This window comes from Phaethon aethereus (genome assembly GCF_964289735.1).
Source record: "Phaethon aethereus genome assembly, chromosome: W".
NCBI lineage: Eukaryota > Metazoa > Chordata > Aves > Phaethontiformes > Phaethontidae > Phaethon > Phaethon aethereus.
Window position 1 is genome coordinate 36,691,051 of NC_138581.1, and position 23,828 is coordinate 36,714,878.

Consider the following 23,828-nt stretch of genomic DNA (forward strand, 5'->3'; position numbering starts at 1 on the left):
TAAACCCATAGTACTTTGTGCTTTCCTCAATATAAGTTTATAGCTCTCTTTTCTTGGACTGGATTCACATGTAGAAGTACTTTTCAAAACCAGGTATTAGAAGGAAAGAATTATCAGAATTATACAGATAAAGTATCTGTAGTGAACTTTAGAGTAAATTAAGAAATTGAACCAGAGTATTCAATGCTGTAATCATTTCTTGTTTTCTTTTAAAAAAAGGACTGCAAAAGAATTTGGCAGACTATTATAAAATCCTGTTGATGTGAATAGTCCTATTACATCTAACACCCCTGCTTGCATAAAGTTACAGAAAAAATTTATTACATTCAGGCTCCTGAGTCCTACTGTGTAACAGAGAATTGAGAGGTGAAAGATGACAGTCGCTCTTTCACAGCAGGATAAACAAGCTCAATACTTGTAGGCAGACCTTAACTCAGAGTTAATTGTTACAGATTGGCAAGAATTTTCAATATGGAACTATAGTTCTTTTAAAAAAGTTATACAATCTAGAGCAGGAAAAATTTTTTAAAAACCTTGCAAATATAAAAAAGATTATGTTTTTGTAAGCAAGAAAAGAGCTAGTTCATGCTGGCAAGACAAAAAGCAACACATTTAAGTTACAGAAAGGGTATTTCACATTCAGTAACAGGAAAAATATTTGAAATTATACATGAAAAATGGGAGAATGGAAAAATTGAAATCTTCAAGAAAAAATTCTGATACTTAACTATTAAATCCCAATATTATTAATGAATACATCTAATCCTGCCAATAGTGTAAATTAGACGGCCTCGTGACCTTTCAAAAATCTCATATAGCTGAGGACTGAGCTAGCACAACAGTAGCACTATATCCATCTTTTCCTTTGGTGACTCAAAAGAGATGAACTTCACAAAAACAAAAGCAGAACTGTAAATATTGTGCATAGGGCTTATTATTTCCATTCACAAAATACCACCATCTATAAAGGAAGCACTCCCAAGGCATGCAACCATGCTGCTCATCTGTGGGGAAAAATACAGTGAAGTCATGATCTTTCCCAAGGACAGAAAAGGTATTGGAGAAACTCTCAAGTTTTTTATAACCAAGCAATGCCTATGGATATAATTTATGTTCATCAGTTATATACTTTATACCAAAAAGGCAAAGCCTTTATTATAAATAGGCCTAAAGTGCATGCTGATTTTCAGATTATGAAAGGTAATGTATTTGGTTTGTGGAATTATGGGTGTTTGGGAGAACAGCTCTTCTGTCTTGCCTAGCATGTCTCTGCTCTGGCTTTCTGCATTACTGTCTTTCTGATTTCTACGGTAAATTATATTTTTATTAATCACTTCAGAAATTTAAGCTGTCAGTGACCTTTTAAAATTACTATATATACACAGCACAGTGTTAGATGAACATTGATTTTTTTAATTTTTGTTTTGTATTTCATTTCCCCCCCCCTCCAGTGCAAAGTTTAGAGAATAAGTTTTCATACTGAGAGGACAATTAAGCTTGATTTTTGTTTCTTAAAGTTTTAGAATTAAGTCTTTTGATCATGAGCCTTTTTTTAACTGTTAAAGTCCAAGTAACCAAGCACATATGTGCAGAAATTCACCTTTTAATTATTCTTATATACTCTAGTAATAAAGTTTGTTTGAAGTGCATGAATAAAAAGTTAGTGAAATTACAGGAAGAACAATCTAATATAGCAATAATAAGTGCATTCACTGTGCATTGGGGAGGGGGGGCAGTTTTCACTCATTTTGGCCTTAAATGTTGTGTTCAGGTTTCCAGGATTCTGACATCAGAATCCAGATAACACTGATTAGAACCATAGGGCTTTACAATAAAAGCTAAAATATTGACCATATGATGGCAAAAAGTCTTTTTTTTTGTGGTTAACTTATTCTCTTCTAGCTACTTTCTGATGAAGTTGGTGGTGCTGTGAAGGAGGATCTCCTTCTTGACAAAGACCATGATCGCTCAGCACTGTAGGCAACATGTTTATAATTTTGTATCTGAGCCTCAAAGAGATCCCTCTGTTGTTGGCTGATTGTCTGGCTAATCAGTCCAGGGAGAGCTTGAATGCTACCAATTAAAGTTTCCAGTTTAGTTTCCAGAGTAACAATTCTTTTCTCAAAATCTTCACTTCTTTCATTTAAGTCAGAAATCATGTCATACATGACGTTTTGAGTCTGAAAGTAGAAAGATGTAAAAAAGATTTAGAGATCTTACAGATATTGTAACATGCAGTGCAACTCTACAAGGGTTCTTAAATGCTTTTGCATTTCACAAAAAGAAGATATGAGTATTCTAACAAGATCTAGTCTTGTGAAGTAATTTTACTTGCAGATGCATGACAGACTCCCTGCTGGTGCTAAATTTATTGAGCAGAAATGTAACAATTGATATTTTGAGTAGCATTTTAAATGTCAAGCTCTTATTGAATTTGACAAAACACCAGACCTTGTTAGAAGTTTAGATGGCTAAAAAGGCACCATCATAAGATTTGTGAACAGAATTAGTTGTGTCACAAGGAGACCAAAGGTTCAAAAGCACTGTGATGTGCCCTTCACTTTTCTCTATTTCCTCTGATTTTTAAACACTTTCATAATTTTAAAAAGAAAATAATTTGCTTGTTTTCTCCTTAAACTGTGCTTGAACCTATTGTAGTAAGAGTAGTTAGGTAGATTGTTTTTGAAATGTAGAGCAAGGAGTAAAAACTCAAGTGTATGCTCCTCTACTTCTACCTTCCCCTATCTATCTGTCATCTACAAAATGGAGTTTGGTACCAGAACATCTATAGGGTAAACTTTAAAATGTCATAATGCTTAGTACAAATGGAATCTGAAGTATGTTAATTCATAAAGTCTGTCACTTTCTATTTGACTTCCATTTGTTTCTTTTGCAATTCATGCAGGGAAATTACTAAAACTAATGATTGGATTTCTCCCTCTTGTAGACTGAGACTTCAGATTAGACATAACCTAAATTTAAAATAACTGGTCATAATTCAGTAGATAAACTGGCTGAAGTTTATAATCCATTATAAAGGAATGAAAAATTAATTGAATGACTACCTGAAGTGCAAAGCACAGAAGCATCAGACAAGTGTCTATAATGCATTTTCTCTGTCCTGTTTCAAGATGCTAGCATAATTGTTGAAAGAAAACATTAAATAATATCTCAAAAGTCCTTATCAGTTGCCAGAAGCAGTGTGAAATGTATTTTCAGTAACTGAAGTTGTCAGGTGGTTCTCTACTGCAAAAGATGAACAAACACTGCAGAGTTTTATGTTTGCCTTGATTGTCGCACTTTAAATTGATCTGGGTTTTGATGTACCTGAAGACATTTGAATGAGAAACCCTTGGAAAAAGTGTATAAATACTTCTAATGAAGCTTCAAATGAAGTTCATATAAAATAACTGTTATATACTGCAATCTAATGTGAAACATGGAATGCTCTCAGCTCAGCACTGTCTCGTTATTGTTTTATCTCCTTTTAAAAAGCAACACAACAACAGGAAAGTAGTGTGTGTTAGGTTATGTGATAAAATCTCTTCTGCACACCCACAAATGAGCATAGACAGACAATGGCAGGTGGAGGAGCTGAATAATACCCTGATATGGCTACTCCCAGGCCCATAAAAGGAGCCAGCAGCCCATAAACAGCCCATCTCCACAAGCCCAGAGGAGCACAGGGGCAGAATTGAATCGAATTGAATCAAATCAAATCAAATAGAATAGTTCAGTTGGAAGGGACCTACAACAATAATCTAGTCCTATTGCTTGACCAATTCAGGGTTGAGCAAAAGTTAAAGCATATTATTAAAGACATTGTCCAAACGCCTCAAACACTGACAGGCATGGGGCATCAATCACCTCTCTAGGAAGCCTGTTCCAGTGTTTGACCACCCTCTCGGTAAAGAAATGTTTCCTAACATCAAGGCTGAACCTCCCCTGGCACAGCTTTGAACCATTCCCACATGCCCTGTCACTGGATACCAGGGAGAAGAGATCAGCACCTCCCTCTCCATTTGCCCTCCTCAGGAAGCTGTAGAGCAATGAGGTCTCCCCTCAGCCTCCTCTCCAAACTAGACAACCCCAGAGTCCTCATCCGCTCCACATAGGACATGCCTTCCAGCCCTTTCATCAGCTTTGTTGCCCTCCTCTGGACACATTCGAGTACCTTCACATCCTTCTTAAATTGTGGGGCCCAGAACTGCACGCAGTACTCAAGGTAAGGCCACACCGCCGAATACAGCAGGATAATCACCTCTTTTGACCGGCTGGTTTTACTGTGTTTGATGCACCCCAGACTGCAGTTTTCCCTCTTGGCTGCCAGGGCACACTGCTGGCTCACACTGAGCCTGCTGTCAACCAGCACCCCCAGATCCCTTTCTGCAGGGCTGCTCTCCAGCCACTCCTCTCCCAATCTATACTTGTGCCTGGAGTTACTTCATCCTAGGTGCAGAATCCGGCATTTGGTCTTGTTAAATTTCATGCCATTGATGATTACCCAATACTCCAATCTATCTAGATCCCTCTGCAAGGCCTCTCATCCCTTGAGAGAGTCAACAGCACCTCCCAGTTTGGTATCATCAGCAAACTTGCTAATGGTGCACTCAACTCCTGCATCCAGATCATTGATAAAAATATTAAACAGACCTGGCCCTAGAATTGAGCCCTGAGGAACACCGCTGGTGACTGGTCACCAGCCAGATGTAGCCCCATTCACTACAACCCTTTGAGCCCTGCCGTTCAGCCAGTTCTTCACCCAGTACACTGTGAACCTGCTCATCCCACAGTTGGACAACTTGTCCAGAAGGATGCTGTGAGGGACAGTATCAAAAGCCTTACGAAAATCCAGTGTCCTGGTTTCAGCCAGGATAGAGCTGGTTTTCTTCACAGAAGCCAGTGTGAGACTGTGTTTTGGATTTGGGATGAGAAACTGTTGATAATGTGCTGATGTTTTGGGTTGCTGCTGAGCAGTCAAGGACAGTCCAGCTTCTTGTGCTGGCCTGCCAGCGAGCAGGCTGGGGGTGCACGGGGAGCTGGGAGGGGACACAGCCGGGACAGCTGACCCAGACTGGCCAAAGAGATATTCCCTACTATACGACGTCATGCCCAGTACATAAACTGGAGTTGGCCGGGGGGCAGAAATCGCTGCTCGGGGACAGGCTGTCGATCGCCGGGTGGTGAGCAATTGCTGTATTGGGCATCACTTGTTCTTGTACATTCCTTTGTCGGTATTATCATTGTTGTTTCCTTCTTTCTTTCTGTCCTATTAAACTGTGTTTATCTCAACCCACAAGGTTTTTTTTTCCTAATTCTCTCCCCCACCCTACTGTGGGAGGGGGAGTGAGCGAGCGGCTGCGTGGTGCTTAGTTGCCGGCTGGGGCTAAACCACGACAGTCCTTTTTGGCGCCCAACGTGGGGCCCGAGGCTTGAGATAATAACAGTTGCAGGTGTACAATATCAGTTTATTTGATTTGCATGATGCTCTCGTCTTTGTTGTACATGTTAAGGATCGGTGTTGGTCTCTGCGGGCTGCTGTACTCGCCTGCGAGTTTTGTTTTTAGAGCACTGACCTTGAGCTTAATGTGGTATCATCTGAACTCTGTACTAAAGCCGTTACTGTATTTTGGCTACAGTCTTGTGGAGACGATTAGCAATTATACTTCTGCCTCTGAAAGGCTTTCTATGGAGGAAATGCAGAATGATACCTTTGCTACCCTCTATCATAACGTTTCCTCCTTCATCACAGTAATTTTTCCGTATTTTGAACACCCTTGGGTAGTTATAATACCTCTATTGCTACTTCTGGGGAACATTGTTTCGGTTTTGTCTAAGGTTGGCAAGCGATTTAAGAATATCACCCGGAGATCTGCCCCAAGGCTGGATAGTTATGAATGGCAGGGCGTGTGGAACAGCATGGGCAAATGCCTGGGGCGGTGGGCACCTCCGGTGTTTTGGAACTTCACTCCCGAACAAGTGCAGAATCCTGATAAACTAGCAGAATATCTGGAAGAAGTATGCTGTCAGCCTGGCAGCTCCAAGGAGACACAAATCATTGCAATGTGCTGGGGCCTGGCCCATGCCTACCGAGCTCTATTTAACACTGTGCAAAGGGGAGAGAGGGTCTCTGGGTCTGATGGCAATGTGGCAGGCACTGTGACTACTCCAACCCCTGCAACAGGCACTGTAGCTACTCAAACCCCTGCGGCGGCCACTGTGACTACTCCAACCCCTGCAACAGGCACTGTAGCTACTCAGACTGTTGCAGCTGAACCAGAGAACCAGCCCATCCCGGTATCAGTTGCCCCTGTACAAAAGAAGAAATCTTGGAAGCGGAAGTCAGCTCGTTTAGTAAGGGAGGAGGAAGATTCTGCTAAGAGGGAGGCAGAGGAAGCGAGTGAGGAGGCAGAGTGCTCTGAAGCAGGGCCATCACAAGGACGGAAGAGGGAAGAGAGCAGGTCATCGCTTGAAGAGGAGGAAGAGGAAGAACTCATAAAAGAGACGGTAACTACCCGATCTCTATCACTGAGTGAACTGCGAGATATGCGAAAGGATTTCAGCCGTCGTCCAGGTGAGCACATTGTCACCTGGCTGCTCCGATGCTGGGATAATGGGGCCAGTAGCCTGGAATTAGAGGGTAGGGAAGCCAAGCAGCTGGGATCCCTTTCTAGAGAAGGCGGCATTGACAAAGCAATTGGAAAAGGTGCCCGAGTCCTCAGCCTCTGGAGACGACTCCTGTCGGGTGTGAAGGAAAGGTACCCCTTCAAGGAAGATGTTCTATGTCACCCAGGCAAGTGGACCACCATGGAGAAAGGTATCCAGTACCTGAGGGAGCTAGCTGTGCTGGAAGTGATTTATGGTGACTTGGACAATGGACAATCATCCAAAGATCCAGATGAAGTCAATTGCACGCGACCTATGTGGCGGAAGTTTGTACGGAGTGCACCATCATCATATGCCAACTCATTAGCAATAATGGCCTGGAAAGACGGAGAGAGACCAACGGTGGATGAATTGGCTGGCCAACTCCGGCAATACGAAGAAAGTCTCTCTTCCTCCCTACGGGCCTGCGTCTCTGCTGTAGAGAAACTGTCCCAGGAGTTCCGGCAATTCAAAGAGGATATGCCCTACTCTCCACCCGTACGGACCAGTATCTCAGCCATTAGGAGTAAGCGCTCTTCTGTTCAAGAGAGAGGATATAGAGGATACACACCGCGAGCCACCCTGTGGTTTCAATTGCGTGACTACGGAGAGGACATGAGGAGGTGGGATGGAAAACCTACCTCGACCCTAGAGGCACGAGTACGTGAGCTGCAAGGGAAAACAATTACAAAAGGGCGTTCATGTTCCTCCAGAAAAATCGTCGCTCCACTTTCCAGTGGGCAGTTCCCCAGAAAGAATAGAAGAGCTGATCTCACCTCTGATCCTCTTGAAGGGACTTCTGATTCCTATTTACAAGAAGTGGGTAACGAGTACTATGAGCAGGATTAGAGGGGCCCTGCCTCCAGCCAGGCGGAGGAGAGGGATAACCGAGTTTATTGGACTGTGTGGATTAGATGGCCTGGCACATCAGACCCACAGGAATATAAGGCTTTAGTGGATACTGGTGCACAATGTACCTTAATGCCATCAAGCCATATAGGGGCAGAACCCATCTGTATTTCTGGAGTGACAGGGGGATCCCAACAGCTGACTGTGCTGGAGGCCGAAGTGAGCCTAACTGGGAATGAGTGGCAGAAGCACCCCATTGTGACTGGCCCAGAGGCTCCGTGCATCCTGGGCATAGACTACCTCAGCAGAGGGTATTTCAAGGACCCAAAAGGGTACCGGTGGGCTTTTGGTATAGCTGCCTTGGAGACGGAAGAAATTAAACAGCTGTCCACCTTGCCTGGTCTCTCAGAGGACCCTTCTGTGGTGGGGTTGCTCAGGGTCGAAGAACAACAGGTGCCGATCGCTACCACAACAGTGCACCGGCGGCAATATCGCACCAACAGAGACTCCCTGATCCCCATCCATGAGCTGATTCGTCGGCTGGAGAGCCAAGGAGTGATCAGCAAGACTCGCTCACCCTTTAACAGCCCCATATGGCCAGTGCGAAAGTCTAATGGAGAGTGGAGACTGACAGTAGACTATCGTGGCCTGAATGAAGTCACACCACCACTGAGCGCTGCCGTGCCAGACATGCTAGAACTTCAATATGAACTGGAGTCAAAGGCAGCCAAGTGATACGCCACCATTGATATTGCTAACGCGTTTTTCTCGATCCCTTTGGCGGCAGAGTGCAGGCCACAGTTTGCTTTCACCTGGAGGGGTGTCCAATACACCTGGAATTGACTGCCCCAGGGGTGGAAACACAGCCCTACCATTTGCCATGGGCTGATACAAACTGCACTGGAACAGGGTGAAGCTCCAGAGCATCTGCAATACATTGACGACATCATCGTATGGGGCAACACAGCAGAAGAAGTTTTTGAGAAAGGGAAGAAAATAATTCAAATCCTTCTGAAAGCTGGTTTTGCTATAAAACAAAGTAAGGTCAAAGGACCTGCACAAGAGATCCAGTTTTTAGGAATAAAATGGCAAGATGGACGTCGACAGATCCCAACGGATGTGATCAACAAAATAACAGCTATGTCTCCACCAACTAGCAAAAAAGAAACACAAGCATTTCTGGGCGTTGTGGGTTTCTGGAGAATGCATATTCCAAATTACAGTCTGATTGTAAGCCCTCTTTATCAACTGACCCGGAAGAAGAATGATTTTAAATGGAGCCCTGAGCAACGACAAGCCTTCGAGCAAATTAAGCAGGAGATAGTTCATGCTGTAGCCCTCGGGCCAGTCCAAGCAGGACAAGATGTTAAAAATGTGCTCTACACGGCAGCCGGGGAGAATGGCCCTACCTGGAGTCTCTGGCAGAAGGCACCAGGAGAGACTCGAGGTCGACCTCTCGGGTTTTGGAGTCGAGGATATAGGGGATCTGAGTCCCGCTATACTCCAACTGAAAAGGAGATACTGGCAGCATATGAAGGAGTTCGAGCTGCCTCAGAAGTGGTTGGCACTGAAGCACAGCTCCTCCTGGCACCCCGACTGCCGGTGCTGGGCTGGATGTTCAAAGGGAGGGTCCCCTCTACACATCATGCGACTGATGCTACGTGGAGTAAGTGGGTCGCGCTTATTACACAGCGGGCTCGAATAGGAAACCTTAATCGCCCGGGAATCTTGGAAGTGATCATGGACTGGCCAGAAGGCAAAGATTTTGGAATATCACCAGAAGAGGAGGTGGCGCGTGCTGAAGAGGCTCCACCATATAATGAACTGCCAGAGAATGAAAGGCAATATGCCCTATTTACTGATGGGTCCTGTCGTATTGTAGGCAAACATCGAAGGTGGAAAGCTGCTGTATGGAGCCCTATACGACGAGTTGCAGAAGCCGCTGAAGGACAAGGTGAATCAAGTCAGTTTGCAGAGGTGAAAGCCATCCAGCTGGCTTTAGATATTGCTGAACGAGAAAAATGGCCAGTACTCTATCTTTATACTGACTCATGGATGGTGGCAAATGCTCTATGGGGGTGGCTACAGCAATGGAAGCAGAGCAACTGGCAACGCAGAGGCAAGCCCATCTGGGCTGCTGAATTGTGGCAAGATATTGCTGCCCGACTAGAGAATCTGGTCATAAAAGTACGCCATGTAGATGCTCACGTACCCAAGAGTCGGGCCACCGAAGAACATCAAAACAACCATCAGGTGGATCAGGCTGCTAAGATTGAAGTGGCTCAGGTGGATCTGGACTGGCAACATAAGGGTGAATTATTTATAGCTCGGTGGGCCCATGACACCTCAGGCCATCAGGGAAGAGATGCAACATATAGATGGGCTCGGGATCGAGGGGTGGACCTGACCATGGACGCTATTGCACAGGTTATCCATGAATGTGAAACGTGTGCTGCGATCAAACAAGCCAAGCGGTTAAAGCCCCTCTGGTATGAAGGACGATGGTTGAAATATAAATATGGGGAGGCCTGGCAGATTGACTATATCACACTTCCACAAACTCGCCAAGGCAAGCGCTATGTGCTTACCATGGTGGAAGCAACCACCGGATGGCTGGAAACATACCCTGTGCCCCATGCCACCGCCCGGAACACTATCCTGGGCCTTGAAAAGCAAGTCTTATGGCGACATGGCACCCCCGAAAGAATTGAGTCAGACAACGGGACTCATTTCCGAAACAACCTCATAGACACCTGGGCCAAAGAGCACGGCATTGAGTGGGTGTATCACATCCCCTATCATGCACCAGCTTCCGGAAAAATTGAACGATACAACGGACTGTCAAAGACTACACTGAGAGCAATGGGTGATGGGACATTCAAACATTGGGATAAACATTTAGCCAAAGCCACCTGGTTAGTCAACACTAGGGGATCTACTGATAGAGCCGGCCCTGCCCAATCAAAACTTCTACGTACTGTAGAAGGGGATAAAGTCCCTGTGGTGCATGTGAGAAATATGCTGGGGAAGACAGTCTGGGTTACTCCTGCCTCAGGCAAAGGTAAACCCGTTCGTGGTATTGCCTTTGCCCAGGGACCTGGGTGCACTTGGTGGGTAATGCGGAAGGATGGGGAAGTCCGATGTGTACCTCAAGGAGACTTGATTTTGGGTGAAAATAGTCAATGATTTGAATTGTATTATGTTAATTGTTACACAATACAGTATGTCATTACTACTATGGTTGCTATCTACCATATCGATGGTATTACAGTAAGAATCACCCAGACTGATGAAGAATGAGCTTCACCGAAACTAAGCAACATGCAGCAGTGATGGAACCAGAACTGGCTTCAGCAGCTTGCGCCCAACAATTCCCTCGAGACCGACATCTTCGACCTGCAGATCATGGACATGGACCGTGCCAGATAACGATCCAACACCACATACCATCTCCCCTGCCCTGAGAGACTGCTATGATGGATGAAGCCCAGAGTCATGGACTGAATGAACTACACAGACATTTTAAAGTGATGGCCCATGGACTAAGAAAGTGATATCTGTGTGTATATATTAAAAGACAGGAAGAGTAATAATGAATAATTGGAATGTATTGAAAGTACAGGACCTGGGCATGACGTAAATGGTATGGAATAAGGGGTGGATACTGTCCTGGTTTCAGCCAGGATAGAGCTGGTTTTCTTCACAGAAGCCAGTGTGAGACTGTGTTTTGGATTTGGGATGAGAAACTGTTGATAATGTGCTGATGTTTTGGGTTGCTGCTGAGCAGTCAAGGACAGTCCAGCTTCTTGCGCTGGCCTGCCAGCGAGCAGGCTGGGGGTGCACGGGGAGCTGGGAGGGGACACAGCCGGGACAGCTGACCCAGACTGGCCAAAGAGATATTCCCTACCATACGACGTCATGCCCAGTACATAAACTGGAGTTGGCCGGGGGGCAGAAATCGCTGCTCGGGGACAGGCTGTCGATCGCCGGGTGGTGAGCAATTGCTGTATTGGGCATCACTTGTTCTTGTACATTCCTTTGTCGGTATTATCATTGTTGTTTCCTTCTTTCTTTCTGTCCTATTAAACTGTGTTTATCTCAACCCACAAGGTTTTTTTTTCCTAATTCTCTCCCCCACCCTACTGTGGGAGGGGGAGTGAGCGAGCGGCTGCGTGGTGCTTAGTTGCCGGCTGGGGCTAAACCACGACATCCAGAAAAACTACATCTACCACCTTCCCTTCATCCACTAGGCAGGTGACCTTATCATAGAAGGATATCAAATTAGTTAGACAGGACTTTCCCTTTGTGAACCCGTGTTGACTGTGCCTCATGATTGCATTATTCTTTAAATGCCTTTCAATAGCACCCAGTATGATCTTCTCCATAATTTTTCCAGGTACTGAGGTTAGACTAACAGATCTGTAGTTCCCTGGGTCTTCCTTCAGGCCCTTCTTGTAAGTTGGAATAACATTGACTAGCTTCCAGTCAGCAGGGACCTTCCCGGACTCCCAAAACCTTTGGTAGATGATCGAGAGGGGTCCTGCCATAACATCCGCTAGCTCCTTCAGTGCTCTGGGATGAATTCCATCAGGCCTCATGGACTTGTGAACATTCAGCTGGTACAGCTGGTTCCTTACAATTTCAGTGTCCACAAATGGAAAGTCAACAGGTATTGGTATCTTGAGTTCGTCTGTTTCTTCCAAAGTCTATCCCCGTTACCCTGGGAGGATTAAGGAAAACACTACCTGTGCTCCTGAATCTTTTAGCATTCTTCCCAGGGCCCTGAAATCTCTTTTGATTGAATTTGGGCTTTTTTGTTGCAACATCGTTAGTACCCACATGAAAGAGCCAGAGTGGGTAATAGTCCAAAGGTTGTACAAAGTACTTCAGTCATCTGGTGACATCCCTGATTTGGGCCCCAGGGAGGCAGCAAACTTCCCTGAAAAGAGGGTCCAGTTTGCAAATTGGTGCTTCCATTCTGCTCAGGAGGGAGTCACCAATGACCATAACTTGCCATTGTTTCTTCTCAGTGCTGGTCTTAATGCAGGTCTTGTTGCAATGGGTTTGTTGATCTGACCTTGGCAAGAGTGCTTGCATAGGTTCCTCCTTTTCTATCTATCTCATTCGTCTAACATACCCAGGGCCTCATACCTATTCTGTATAGGTAGCTGAGAGGGTAAGGAGGGGTTCCTCTTATGGCTCCATGCTGTAACCCGCTTCTACCCCTTCCTGTCCCTTGTAACACTGCCTTCCTCCTGGTACAGAACAGATCCTGGACCTACCTCTGTAGTGGCCATGCTGAGTTGGCTTCTGTGTACCAGAGATGGCAGAGCACAGCTCCATTGGTCAATCTCCTTCTCAGACTCCTCAGTCTGCCCACCTCCTCCTGAAGCTGGGCCACCAGGCAGAGCAGTTCATCTACCTGGTCACATCTCCCACAGGCATGCTTGCTATCTCCAGGAATATCCTCACACACACCCTGCAGTCTGAAGCCTGTGTGGTCACATGCTTTGACAGGAGCTCTGTGTGGCTGCATTGGTTGCACTTCTACCGGGTGCTAGAAGCTCAGCAGAAGCAGAGGACATGGCTTTTTCCCAGGTGGTCACCATGCTGCTGCCCGCCTGCCCGCTGGGTAATATATATGCGCGTCTGTTGCAATCAGCTGGGCTGATTGCAATGGCAGGCAAGAACCCAAATTAAGGACTTAGAGGAAGGGACCCCCTGTCCAGGCTTGTCCCAGAGTTGTCTGAGTAGAGCCTCAGCCCTGGTGTCCAGATGTGAAACACATCAAGATGAGTTAATGCTGGAACATGTTTTGGACTGAAGGATGTTGCTGCCTTGGGACACGTATGGGACACATTATAGGATGTAGGGGAAGAGTATCTTGGGATTGCACAGGACTCATTATGGGATGTTTAGGGAAGGAACCAAAGGCTGGGAAAGGGAAGGATCTAGGTGATTTGGGGAGGAACAAGTGTGGTAAAATGGAGGGGTAAGGGGTTAAAAAGGGTTGGTTGTGTGCAAATAGCTTGCTGGTTGATATGCTTGTCTGGCTATGCCCTGCACCTGATCAACTAAGCTTGTCCTATCTTATTAAATTCCTTTCTAACTCTTTTCCTGGGTGAGTGACTCTGTTCTGTGTGCATGCATGTGTATGGGAGTGTGAGTGCCAGCAGCTGGAGTCAGACCATGGCTCAGAGGGCCTCTTTGTGTGTGTGTGTGTGTGCCAGCAACTGGAAAGACCAGAGTGAGTGAAATCAAGTCCCACTGGAGTGGGACCAGGAGTCAGAGACCCATGTGCTTGTGGTGCCAGTAACTGGAACAACTGTGATGTGTGAGTGAGTGTGTGAGTATTAGCAAAGATCAAGCTGGACCAGCCTGTGAGTCAGGTGGTGAGGGTGGGAGTGGGGGGAGTGTGTCTAAAGGTAAGACCATGGGAGGAGCTGGCTATTAGAAGGACCAAGGGAGTTCCAGCCAGATGCTGGGGGGATTGGGGAGGGGGGGGGTTGTGTTGTGTGTCTCTATCGATGAAACCTGCTGGGGGTGTGTGTCTCTAAAGGGTGAGACCATGAGGGGAGCTGACTACCAGGGAATCAGGGGAGCCCCATCCAGGTCTGTGCATGCGTGCGTGCATACATGCGTATGTGTGCAAGATGGTCTGTACCATCAACTGGAGTAGGACTGTGGCCTCCAGGGCTCATATATCCAGGTGGCAGCAACGAGTGACAATGGGTTCCAGGGGGAGCTACTGGGCAGATTGAGTGTTTGAGCCCAGCTGCTGGAAGGATCATGTACTGGGTAAGTGGCAAGGTTTTGGTAGAAGGGGCAGGCTACAAGGGTGGCCTCTGTGAGAAGAGATAAGGGGCTACACTGTGCTGGACACAGATGGTTGCAGCTAGCTCTGCAACAGACCTGCTGCTGGCCAAAGCTGAACCACTCAGCGGAGCTGGTGGTGCCTCTGTGAAAGCATATTTAAGAAAGGGCAAGAACGCTGGACAGGCAGTGAGGAGTGAGGAAAAAAAACAACCCTGCAAACACCAGGGTCATAGAAAAAGTAGGGGGAGGAGGTACTCTAGGTTCTGGAGCAGATATTCCCTTGCAGCCCATGGAAGAGACCACACCAGAGCAGATATTCACACTGCAGTCCATGGAGGACCCCACACTGGAGCAAATGGTTATTTCCTGAAGGAACTGTGGCCCATGGAGAATCCACACTGGAGCAGATTTTTTCTTGAAGGACTACAGTCCGTGGAGAGGACCCATGCTGGAGCAGGGGAAAAGTGTAAAGAGGAAGGAGCAGCAGAGAGGAACTGTTATGAACTGACACTAACCCCACTACCCCTGTGCTGCTTGGGGGGCAGAGTAGTCAGGAATGAAGGAATGAAGTTGAGCCTGGGAAAAAGGTGGGGCGAGGGGAAGGTGTTTTAGTTTTTGTCTTTGTTTCTCACCATCCTACTCTATTTTTAATTGGAAATAAATTAATCTTCCTCAAGGTGAGTCTGTTTTGCCTGTGACAGCAATTGGCAAGCGTTCACCCTGTCTTTATCTTGACCCACAAGCTTTTTAATCTTATTTTCTGCCCCTGTCTTGTTTGAGGAGGGGGGGTAAGAGAGCGATTGGGTGGGGGTCTGGCAGCCACCCAAGGTCAACCCACCACAGTTCCACATTGTACATATGTGTGTCTATATATATATATAAATATTTTCTCCCTAATAGAAATCCATCCTGATGAAGTTACAGGAGGAAGTCAGCAGGCTGCACAGCATCAGAGACGATGAGAGAGAGATGGATAGTATCTTCTCAGAGACGCAACAGCTTCAAGAGCCCCAGACCCCAGGTGCGATGGAGACACAAGCAGTCTGTTCCTAGCAGAATGGTAAGTGCAACCTGTGTGGAAGGTGAAGAATGGAAGCTGGTGACTTCCAGTAGAAAGCTCCTGCTCCACCTAAGGGCTTACAACTACAAAATAGGTTCACTGTCCTCAAAGTTGAGGAGGAGCTGGATATGCTTTCAAGCAAAGCATCTGGACCAACTGACCCTGAACCATGCAAGACCACCAGGAGGAAGTGGTGAGTGATAGTAATGGGCCCTGACCTGTTGTCTTGAGAAGTTTGTTGCTTGTTGGAGGCTTGGATCCAGGATGTTGTGGAGAGAATGCTGAAGCTTGTCCAACCTTCTGACTATTAAACCCTGCTCTTCTTCTGCGTGGGCACCAATGATAGTGCTGGGGCAACCAGGAGAGTACCAAAGTTGACTATTGAGCTTTGGAGGTGATAGTCAGGGGCATGGAGTCCCAGGTGGTATTCTCCTCAATCCTGTTGGTGAGGGAAAAGGGTGTAAGGAGGAGGGCACTGATACAGCATGTCAACAATTGGTTGTGGAGCTTGTGTAAGCAACAGGCTTTTGGTTTCTATGACCATGGGACCCTGTTTGAGGACGAATGTGTGCTTGGGAGATATGGGCTCCACCTCACCAAGTGGGGAAAAGGTATCTTTGCCAGTTGGATGGCTGACCCGGTAAGGAGAGCTTTAAACTAGGAACAACAGATGAGGGAGTTACCAGCAGCCCTGTAAGGGAGTGATAGACAGGGTTGATAAGCTAAATGCCTGGAGTGATATGACTGAAAGGGAGTGCAAAATCAACAAAATAGGGCTTAAATGGGGTCACCTCCGACATTTTAATGTAAGCAAGGAAGTGCCTACAAGGCACCATTATGGTAAAAAAACCCCAACAGATTCTTTCTGGGAAATCAGCATGCTGGAGTGCCTCTCTGAAGTGCATGTACACTAATGCACATAGCATAGGGAATAAACATAAGCAATTAGAGCTCTGCATGCAGGTGCAGGGCTCTGATCTTGCTGGGATCACAAAGATGAGGTGGCGATGAAGCTGCAATGCATAGTCCTAGGGCAATCAAAATTGACTTCAGGGCCTTGGGACAGTTAGTAAGGGAATCTGGTTCACAGGTTATTTTTAACTCTCTCCTTCCAGTTGCGGGCAGCGACATAGGAAGAAACAGACGGGCCCAGTCTATTACTACGTGGCTCCGTGACTGGTGTCACTGCCACAATTGGGATGGGGGGGGAGGAATTGAAAGAAACCCATATATCAGATTTGTACATGTTTTCATGGAGCTTTTATTAGAGTCAAGAGATGATGCACACAGGTGTGTTTTTTAATGTTGTACTAGTGGGGAATGTATGGTGGCATCATGGACTTTGTAGAGCCAAGATCTATTGCCTCCATATGGATGGGATAGAAGAGCCTAAGGTCATAATATATCAAGACAGATATTGATGAGATCCCCTTTGAGCCTTCTCTTCTCTAGGCTAAACAATCCCAGCTCTCAGCCTTTCCTCACAGGAGAGATGCTCCAGTCCCTTAATCATCTTAGTGGCCCTGTTTTGCACTGGGAGGTTCTGGTCTGTTATGATCGCAGTAAGAAAGGTACTTGGACTCTCTAAGGTATCATTTAAAATGCTATTTATCTAACACTATAAGGAGAGAATGGCATCTCTTTAGATGCTGGGAACCCTGAGAGGTGTAGCACTGAACAGGACACCAACCCACAAGCAGCATGCATTACAGACCCTGTCCATAGCTGAAATTATCGCCCTTTGGTTTTTCAAGCCATTATAGGATTTTTCTTACAATGAAACAACTCTATAATTTCTACTGTCAAAGAGAGAGTATGTTCATATAAGAACTTCTTGCTGTGCTTGTAGATAACGGCAAAGCCACGCAAGTGGCATAATCAACAGTACCAACTGGAAGCTGCCTGCAGGATCCTCTGTTGCAATTAGCTGGCTGAACGTATCATAGAATCATAGAATCATAGAATCATAGAATAGTTTGGGATGGAAGGGACCTTTAAAGGTCATCTAGTCCAACACCCCTGGAATGAGCAGGGATATCTTCAACTAGATCAGTATTCTCAGAGCCTCGTCCAACTTGACCTTAAATATTTCCAGGGATGGGGAATCTACCAGCTCTCTGGGCAACCTGTGCCAGTGTTTAACCACCCTCATCCTGAAAAACTTCTTCCTTATATCTAGTCTAAATCTACCCTTTTTTAGTTTAAAACCGTTACCCCTTGTCCTATCGCAACAGGCCCTGCTAAAAAGTCTGTCCCCATCTTTCTTATAAGCCCCCTTTAAGCACTGAAAGGCTGCAATAAGGTCTCCCCGGAGCCTTCTCTTCTCCAGGCTGAACAACCCCAACTCTCTCAGCCTGTCCTCATAGGAGAGGTGTTCCATCCCTCTGATCATTTTTGTGGCCCTCCTCTGGACCTGCACCAACAGGTCCATGTCACTCCTGTGCTGAGGGCTCCAGAGCTGGACACAGGACTTCAGGTGGGGTCTCACCAGAGCGGAGTAGAGGGGCAGAATCACCTCACTCGACCTCCTGGCCATGCTTCTTTTGATGCAGTCCAGGATATGGTTGGCCTTCTGGGCTGTGAGTGCACATTGCCGGCTCATGTGCAGCTTTTCATCCACCAGTACCCCCAAGTCCTTCTCGGCAGGGCTGCTCTCAATCCCTTCATCCCCCAGCCTGTATTGATACCAGGGGTTTCCTTGACCCTGGTGTAGGACCCTGCACTTGGCCTTGTTGAACCTCATGAGGTTCACACAGGCCCATTCCTCAAGCTTGTCCAGGTCCCTCTGGACGGCATCCCATCCCTCAGGCGTGTCAACCGCACCACTCAGCTTGGTGTCATCTGCAAACTTGCTGAGGGTGCACTCGATCCCGCTATGTCACTGATGAAGATATTAAACATTACTGGTCCCAATACGGACCCCTGAGGGACATCATTCATCACCGAACGCCATCTGGACACTGAATCGTTGACCACTACCCTCTGGATGTGACCGTCCAACCAATTCCTCATCCACTGAACAGTCTACCCATCAAAATCATATCTCCCCAATTTAGAGAGAAGGATGTTGTGGGGGACTGTGTCAAAGGCCTTACAGAAGTCCAGAGAGATGACATCCATAGCTCTTCCCTTGTCCACTGATGTGGTCACTCCATCATGGAAGGCCACTAGGTTGGTCAGACAGAACTTGCCCTTGGGTGAAGCCATGCTGGCTGTCTCGAATCAGCTCCCTGTCCTCCATGTGCCTTAGCATAGCTTCTGGGAGGATCTGTTCCATGATCATCCCAGGCACAGAGGTGAGGCTGACGGGTCGGTAGTTCCCAGGGTCCTCACACAGAGGACCTTTTTTAAACACACACACACCTTTTTTAAAAATGGTTGCAATGTTTCCCTTTTTCCAGTCTCCAGGGACTTCACCTGACTGCCATGACTTTTCAAATATCATGCAGAGTGGCTTGGCAAGTACATCAGCCAATTCCCTTGGGACTCTGGGATGCATCTCATCAGGTCCCATAGACTTTACAGAATCACAGAATCACAAAGGTTGGAAAGGACCTTCAAGATCATCAAGTCCACCATTAATCCAGCGCCAACATGTCCCCTAAACCATGTACTGAAGCGCCACATCCACACATTTTTTGAACACTTCCAGAGATGGTGACTCCACCACCTCCCTGGGCAGCCTGTTCCAATGCTTGACCACCCTCTCGGTGAAGAAATTTTTCCTAATATCCAATCTAAACCTCCCCTGGCGCAACCTGAGGCCATTTCCTCCCATCCTATCACTAGTTAGTTGGGAGAAGAGACCAACACCCTCGTCGCCACAACCCCCTTTCAGGTAGTTGTAGAGAGCGATAAGGTCTCCCCTCAGCCTCCTCTTCTCCAGACTGAACAACCCCAGTTCCCTCAGCCACTCCCTATAAGACTTGTGCTCCAGACCCCTCACCAGCTTCGTTGCCCTTCTCTGGACACGCTCCAGCACCTCAACATCCTTCTTGTAGTGAGGGGCCCAAAACTGAACACAGTATTCAAGCTGCATCCTCAGCAGTGCCGAGTACAGGGGCACAATCACTTCCCTACTCCTGCTGGCCACACTATTCCTGATACAGGCCAGGACGCTGTTGGCCTTCTTGACCACCTGGGCACACTGCCGGCTCATATTCAGCTGGCTGTCAACCAGCACCCCCAGGTCCCTTTCTGCCAGGCAGCTCTCCAGCCACTCTTCCCCAAGCCTGTAGCATTGCATGGGGTTGTTGTGACCAAAGTGCAGGCCCCGGCACTTGGCCTTATTAAACCTCATAGAGTTGACCTCTGCCCATTGATCCAGCCTGTCCAGATCCCTCTGCAGAGCCCTCCTACCCTCCAGCAGATCAACACTCCCGCCCAATTTGGTGTCGTCTGCAAACTTACTGAGGGAGCACTCGATCCCCTCATCCAGATCATCAATAAAGACATTGAATAAGACTGGTCCCAGAACAAAACCCTGGGGAACATCGCTTGTGACCAGCCACCAGCCGGATTTAACGCCATTCACCACAACTCTCTGGGCTCGGCCATCCAGCCAGTTCTTTACCCAGCAAAGAGTAAACCTGTCTAAGCCACGAGCCGCCAGTTTCTCCAGGAGAATGCTGTGGGAGATGCTGTCAAAGGCTTTACTGAAGTCCAGGTAGACAACGTCCACAGTCTTTCCCTCATCCACTAGGCGGGTCACCTGGTCATAGAAGGAGATCAGGTTGGTCAAGCAGGACCTGCCTTTCATGAACCCATGCTGGCTGGGCCTGATCCCTTGGTTGTCCTGCAGATGCCTTATGAGCACTCTCAAGACGAACTGCTCCATGATCTTCCCTGGAACAGAGGTCAGGCTGACAGGCCTGTAGTTCCCAGGATCCTCCTTCCGGCCCTTTTTGTAGATGGGCATCACATTGGCAAGCCTCCAGTCTTCTGGGACCTCCTCTGTTAACCAGGACTGCTGATAAATGATGGAGAGTGGCTTGGCAAGCTCCTTTGCCAGCTCTCTCAGTACTCTCGGGTGGATCTCATCAGGCCCCATAGACTTGTGGGTGTCCAGGTGGTTTAGCATGTCCTTGACTGCTTCCTCCTGGATTATGGGCGGGTTATTGTGCTCTCCATCCCCATCTTCCAGCTCAGGGGGCTGAATGCCCTGCGGGTACCTGGACTGGCTATTAAAGACTGAGGCAAAGAAGGCATTAAGTACCTCAGCCTTGTCCTCGTCCTTGGAGACAATGTTCCCCGCCATATCCAGTAGGGGATGGAGATTCTCCTTGCCTCTCTTTTTGTTGTTATTATATATGTAGAAGCATTTTTTATTATCCTTTACGACTGTGGCCAGATTGAGCTCTAGCTGGGCTTTTGCCTTTCTCGTTTTGTTCCTGCTTGACCTAACGAGATCCTTGTACTCTTCGTCAGTTGCCTGCCCCTTCTTCCAGAGGTGATAATCTCTCCTCTTTTCCCTGAGTCCCAGCAAAATCTCCCTGTTCAGCCAGGCCGGTCGCCTTCCCCGCCAGCTCTTCTTAGGGCACATGGGGACCGTCTGCTCCTGCGCCTTTAAGATTTCCTTCATGAAGACTGTCCAGCCTTCCTGGACCCCTTTGTCCTTCAGGACTGTCTCCCAAGGGACTCTCCCAACCAGTGACCTGAACAGGCCAAAGTCTGCCCTCCGGAAGTCCATGGTAGCAGTTTTGCTGACCCCTCTCCTTACTTCACTCACCACTGAGAATTCTATCATGTCGTGGTCGCTAAGCCCAAGACGGCCTCCGACCACCACATCTCTCACCAGTCCTTCTCTGTTTGTAAACAGCAGGTCCAGTAAGGCACCTCCCCTGGTGGGCTCACTCACCAGCTGCATCAGGAAGTTATCCTCCACACACTCCAGGAACCTCCTCGACTGTTTCCTCTCTGCCATGTTATACTTCCAGCAGATGTCCGGTAGGTTGAAGTCCCCCGCAAGAACAAGGGCCAGCGAATGCGAGACTTCTGCCAGTCACTTATAGAATGTCTCATCTGTCTCTTCATCCTGATTGGGTGGTCTGTAACAGACTCCCAGCAGGATATCTGCCTCGTTGGCCTTCCCCTTCATCCTTACCCATAAGCACTTGACTTTGTCATCACAGTCCTTGAGCTCTATACAATCAAAACACTCCCTAACATACAGAGCCACCCCACCACCTCTCCTTCCATGCCTATCCCTTCGGAAGTGCTTACAGCCATCCATTGCAGCACTCCAGTCATGAGAGTCATCCCACCATGTTTCTGTGATGGCAACTACATCATAGCTGTCCCGCTGCACAATGGCTTCCAGCTCCTCCTGTTTGCTGCCCATGCTGCGTGCATTGGTGTAGATGCACCTGAGCTGGGCTATCGATTTCAACTCTGGCACGTCACCCCTAGGCTCAACTCTAGTGAGCCTGGTTTTATCCCCTCCCCCCTCCAAATCTAGTTTAAAGTCCTCTCAATGAGGCCTGCCAGCTCATAAGCAAGAATCCTTTTGCCCCTTGGCGTCAGTTGCACTCCATCTGCTGCAAGGAGGCCCGGTGCCGTGTAAACCTCCCCATGGTCAAAAAACCCAAAATTCTGACGACAGCACCAGCCCCTGAGCCATGTGTTGATCAGGTGTGCTTTTCTGTTCCTTTCAGCGTTCTTCCCTATCACTGAAGGGATTGATGAAAACACTACCTGCGCTCCCGCTCCATTGACCAGTCGCCCCAGTGCTCTCAAGTCCTTTTTGACTGCCTTTGGGCTTCTTAGTGCAACCTCATCATTGCCAACCTGTAGGACCAACAGCGGGTAGTAATCAGTGGGCCGAACCTGACCAGGGAGTTTCCTGGTGACATCTCTCACCTGGACCCCAGGGAGGCAGCAGACTTCCCTGTGAGTTGGGTCTGGTCAACATATTGGGCCCTCTGTACCCCTCAGAAGGGAATCGCCTACGACAATCACCCTCCTTTTTTTCTTAATGTCTTGATGTGTGGGGCTGGCTGACTCTACCCTAGGCACCCCCTTGGACGGACCTTCATCAGGGTCCTCATGTTCCTGTCCCTCACGTTCCAGAGCCCCATACCTGTTGTGTAAGGACAGCTGGGATGGTGAGGGAGGCCGGGAGGGGATTCACCGGCCTCTCCGAGGAGGGACCTGTTTCCATTCCCCTCATCTCTTAGGTCCTCTCCTTCTGCCCGGCAGCAAGAGGACAGGGGATCCCCTGCTGCTTGTGGAGCCTCCACCAGCTGCCCCTGCCTCAGGGATGGCAGGGTGTGGCTCCACCAATCTCTCTCCCTCTCACACTCCCTAATGCTCCTCAGCCTCTCCACTTCCTCTTTCAGCTCTGCCACCAGGCTGAGCAGGTCGCTCACCTGGTTGCACCGCATGCAGGTGATGTCTCCACTGGTCTCTGGTACAACCGACAGGCTCAGGCACTCTTTGCAGCCGGATACTTGGAGAGCCGCGTGCTTGAGTGGGAGCTCTCTCTGTGTCGCCACATTCTTTCTGGCCACAGTTTTCAGCCAAGTGGCGACCATGGCTGAGCCTCCTCTGGGAGGACGATGGCCACTTGTCAGAGAACCTCTAGTGCCGGGGCAGGAACTGCGCCCTGCCCGCACACCTTCCCTGCACACCTTGCCTGCGCAAACTGACGCGCAAACTGACGCACAAACTGACACCCTACGTCCTTCTGATGCACCACGTCCTGTTTGCCCACCGTGTTCGCCGCACTCCGGATCACTTGCGCTCCCTAGGGCTGCTCTTGTAGGTGAGGGGCTTTGGCCGCCGCCGCTCTAGTCCCCACCCGCGCTGAGTCAGAGCTGCCGCTCATCAGGAGCCCGCTCTGCCGGCCTTGGGGGGGGGCTGGGGCACCCTCTCTCTCCCTGTGCTGCCACCTTTGCGGTTTGGCCGCTTCAGGAAGGGTCCCCCGGTGCGGTCCTTCACTCCAGAGCCCTTCGCCTCGGTGGTATCGAATCTGAACTTCTCTTACAGTGGGAGGGACTTTGTTCCTCCAGTGCCCATCTTGTAGTCCGTCCCCTCGAGAGGTGTGGGAAGAGACACTGCCAGTGAAGACTGAGGCAAAGTCGTCGTTGAGTACCTCACCCTTCCCTTTGTCCATTGTTACCAGTCTGCCATTCTTGCTCATCAAGGGGGGTATGCTTTCTTTGACCTTCCTTCTCTGGCTGACATACCTGTAGAAGCTCTTATTATTCTTTTCATCCCTTGCCATGTTCAGCTCCAGATGCGCCTTGGCCTTCCAGACTCCATGCTTACACAACCAGGCAGCATCCCTGTACTCTTCCCAGGTTACCTGTCACTGCTTCTTCTGCCTGTGCATTTCCTTCTTGCCCTTTTGTTTGACCAGCAGGTCTCCGCTCATCCATTCCGGTCTCTTGCCTTCCTTTCCTGATGTCTTACACCTGAGGATCGAGAGCTCTTGCGCTCTGTGGAAAGCGTCCTTAAA

At 48.0% G+C, this 23,828-nt stretch overlaps 1 protein-coding gene across 1 annotated transcript in view; it reads right to left on the reverse strand.

The window, feature by feature from the left end:
- Positions 1-1,898: 1,898 nt before the first annotated feature.
- The window catches only part of LOC309415176 (small conductance calcium-activated potassium channel protein 2-like), a gene marked incomplete at both ends in the record, with an annotated part of 112,750 nt that continues 90,820 nt past the window's right edge, over positions 1,899-23,828 (reverse strand). Inside the window, 1 exon segment of the mRNA XM_082012617.1 lies at positions 1,899-2,180. Coding sequence (XP_081868743.1) covers positions 1,899-2,180 — 282 coding nt within the window.